Source organism: Astatotilapia calliptera, chromosome 6, assembly GCF_900246225.1.
Source record: "Astatotilapia calliptera chromosome 6, fAstCal1.2, whole genome shotgun sequence".
Classification (NCBI taxonomy): Eukaryota; Metazoa; Chordata; class Actinopteri; order Cichliformes; family Cichlidae; genus Astatotilapia; species Astatotilapia calliptera.
The window spans coordinates 32,894,045-32,897,061 of record NC_039307.1 but is presented as its reverse complement, the minus strand read 5'-3'; the positions used below and the strand labels follow the sequence as shown (position 1 = coordinate 32,897,061).

The window sequence follows — 3,017 nt, the reverse complement described above, 5'->3', positions numbered from 1 at the left end:
TTTGTACGTACAGGACATTTTGCATGTGCTTACATACTGTTTTCAAAACTGTTAAACTTATGGCCAAAACAATAACACAATGCAAAACTTAAAAAGACAGCAAAATGCAACAGCAATATTTTACTGACACATATTTTAAATCTAAAAATGCAGTTTAACCAGCCACAGCTGATTCTCATTGTAGATGAACATCTACACAGGTGTTACTCCTTCAATTTTTCAACTCCTTCAATTCTGGCATGCCAGACGATTATTTCCTAGGTGTATTACCCTAGATGACATAAGATGTGATGTGGATGAGAACCTGTGGCCAAATGGAGAAGACCGAGTAGATTAGCATTACTATTGTATGTGTATCAGTGGATGGTGTGTATACAAATTCTTGTATTTTGGGATTACTTACAGTTTTTTCTGAATGCTTACAGTTTTTTACAGTCGCTAACAAGCGTTTGTCCAAACAGTTGTCACATTTGCAAAACTCTAAACACAATTAGCACAGGATCGGTCTGTTGTGGCCATACCATTCACACATTTCATGTCGTGTTCACCCAATATGCAGTCAGTGAACACATTTCCACAATGCTTACATTTTCTTAACAGACAAGTTATACCTCCCAACAAAACTATGGACTGTTCTTGTAGTATCTACGAATGTTAACACACAACATCCCACAATAGCAAAAACAATATTCCAAACCGTAGATACAGTATAAAAACCTCTGCCCCTGCAATGATATCAGTACAAAAACAATATCAATATCAAAAATATATCTCAGCTGTAAACAAACAAACAATTGAATAATTGACACACAGCTGATTTATGTTGGGTAAATTGGGCCAACCACACCTTCTTCCATTCTGGCTTAGACTCAGTGGGGTTCATAAGGCAAGACCTTGAGGAGTGATGTTTTTGGAAACAAAAAAAAGACAAACACTGTAATGTCTGGTCGAGGAGGAGTAAGAGCAAGGGGCCCAGGGAGAAGAGAAGGCCCAAGGAGAGGGCAAGGTATAGGTGTAAGAATGCGTGGTGGTGGCATTCCAAGGGCTGCAAGAACAGTAGTCAGTGATGAAATTCGTGCCACTATCATTGACCATGTAATCAACCATGGTCTTTCACTAAGAGAGGCTGGTGAAAGAGTGCAGCCCAATTTGAGGCGGTCAACGGTTGCCTCCATTATACGCATCTTTCAACAAACCAACAGGTAAGTATTGCATTTTACATGGATTGTTCCTATTCTCACTTGACATGTCAATATGGTCATACAGTAATGCATATGTTGAATTGTCTGTCTTTCTAAAGAATGCAACGTCTTCCACCCTCTGGGGGAAGAGGAAAGCTCCTCAGTAATGATCAGGAGCTTGCCATTGTGGAAATGGTTACTGCAAATAATGCAATAAAACTGCGTGAAATACAAACCAGAATTGTGGCGGACCATGAGATATTCGACAATATCGATAGAATCAGCCTCACAACCATTTCGCGGACATTGTCCAAACATAGAGTGCGGATGAAGCAGCTCTACACTGTTCCCTTTGAGAGGAACAGTGAGAGGGTCAAGGAGCTACGACGACAATATGTCCAGGTACAGTGTATATTCAATCCAATGTCCAGTTCTATAAGCTTTGCACTTTGCAAGTAGGTAACCTACACAATACTAGGTTACAGTACAGTATGGTATACAGTACTAACATGACTTACATAAACTTTGTTTCAGAGAGTTATGGAATTGGAGGCCAACCAGGCCCCTCATGAATTCATATACATCGATGAGGCAGGATTCAATCTGGCCAAAAGGCGTCGACGTGGACGGAATGTAATTGGAAAAAGGGCCACAGTTGATGTGCCAGGACAGAGAGGGGCAAACATTACCATGTGTGCAGCAATTGCAAATGCAGGATTACTCCTTCACAAATGTCAGGTTGGACCCTATAATACAGAGCGCTTGCTTGCCTTTCTCAATGATCTCCACCAGCGCCTGGTTCCAGAGCAGGGTCAGGAGGGTGAAAACATGAGGACCTTTGTAATTACCTGGGACAATGTGGCTTTCCATCACTCGCAAGCAATAACAACATGGTTTGAAGTCCACCCAAGACTGGTGAGTCTCTTCCTTCCACCCTATTCACCTTTCCTCAACCCCATAGAGGAGTTCTTTTCTGCATGGCGGTGGAAGGTTTATGACCATCAGCCACATGACCAGATGTCCCTCCTTGAAGCCATGGATGCTGGCTCCAGGGACATCACAGTTGACGATTGCCAAGGGTGGATCCGACATACCAGGCGGTTTTATCCCAGGTGCATCGACTTGGCTGACATCAGATGTGATGTTGATGAAAACATGTGGCCTAACCCTGAAGATCGCAGAGATTAGATGCAACTTTTTTGCCTTTTTTTAGCCCCCCTCCCCCCCTTTTTATCTTGGCTTTTTGCTGTTGTTTTTTTGTTCAGAATGCTCTTGTGTGTTTCATGGATATTTTGTTCACTGTAAGCAATACTGTAAAACTTTCTCTGTCCTATCATACCGTGTTTCTACTGTACCTCCTGTGGTAAACAGTAAAGAAACAAAAACTTGTTTGCTTTTTACTGGAATGCTTTTGAATGTGAACATTACTGTACATGTGGACATACAGTTACCAACCAAGACATTTCTGGTGTCAATATGGTGGATTGCATGTTTCGCATGCAAATACCTGTGAAACTGAAACATAAAAGTCTATGCAGTTTTTGTAATGTCAATAATAGCCAGTATTTTGAAACCTGGTGTACTTTGATTGACTGCATGTACCTTGTGAAGTGAAAACAAGTGTTATTCTTTGACAGACTAATTTCATTTTGAGTCAGATTTATAGTGTTTTTGTACAGTTAGTGTGTGCAGAGAACGATGTGTTCTAATTTTGAAATGAGGAGTTAGTATATATTTAACAAAGTGTATTTTTGGGAAGGATATTATCCATTTGGCCAATTGTGTTTTGTAGGTGTGGGTCTGTGTTAAGAGTTTAGAAAAAGTATCTGAAGTATG

General features: G+C 40.7%; 1 protein-coding gene across 2 annotated transcripts; it reads left to right on the top strand.

Annotated features, from left to right (window-relative positions):
- The first annotated feature begins 1,005 nt into the window (after positions 1–1,005).
- Positions 1,006–2,411, top strand: LOC113023340 (uncharacterized). Of its 2 annotated transcripts, XM_026169356.1 has the most exons (4): positions 1,006–1,202; positions 1,301–1,583; positions 1,716–2,096; positions 2,215–2,411. In XM_026169356.1, the coding sequence occupies exons 1-4, from the start codon at positions 1,021–1,023 to the stop codon at positions 2,392–2,394; spliced, it is 1,026 nt and encodes a 341-aa protein (XP_026025141.1). In that variant the 5' UTR covers positions 1,006–1,020; the 3' UTR covers positions 2,395–2,411. The 2 variants fall into 2 exon arrangements, with proteins under 2 accessions (XP_026025141.1, XP_026025140.1); XM_026169355.1 differs by having other exon boundaries at positions 1,716–2,411.
- The last annotated feature ends 606 nt before the right edge of the window (positions 2,412–3,017 follow it).

What these genes read in the sequence shown, in the direction of transcription:
- LOC113023340 (XM_026169355.1), top strand. Translation starts at nt 1,021, where the DNA reads ATGCGTGGTGGTGGCATTCCAAGGGCTGCAAGAACAGTAGTCAGTGAT. An exon ending in ATCTTTCAACAAACCAACAG is followed by an intron (nt 1,203 to 1,300) that starts GTAAGTATTGCA and finishes GTCTTTCTAAAG; the next exon opens with AATGCAACGTCTTCCACCCT. An exon ending in TACGACGACAATATGTCCAG is followed by an intron (nt 1,584 to 1,715) that starts GTACAGTGTATA and finishes ACTTTGTTTCAG; the next exon opens with AGAGTTATGGAATTGGAGGC.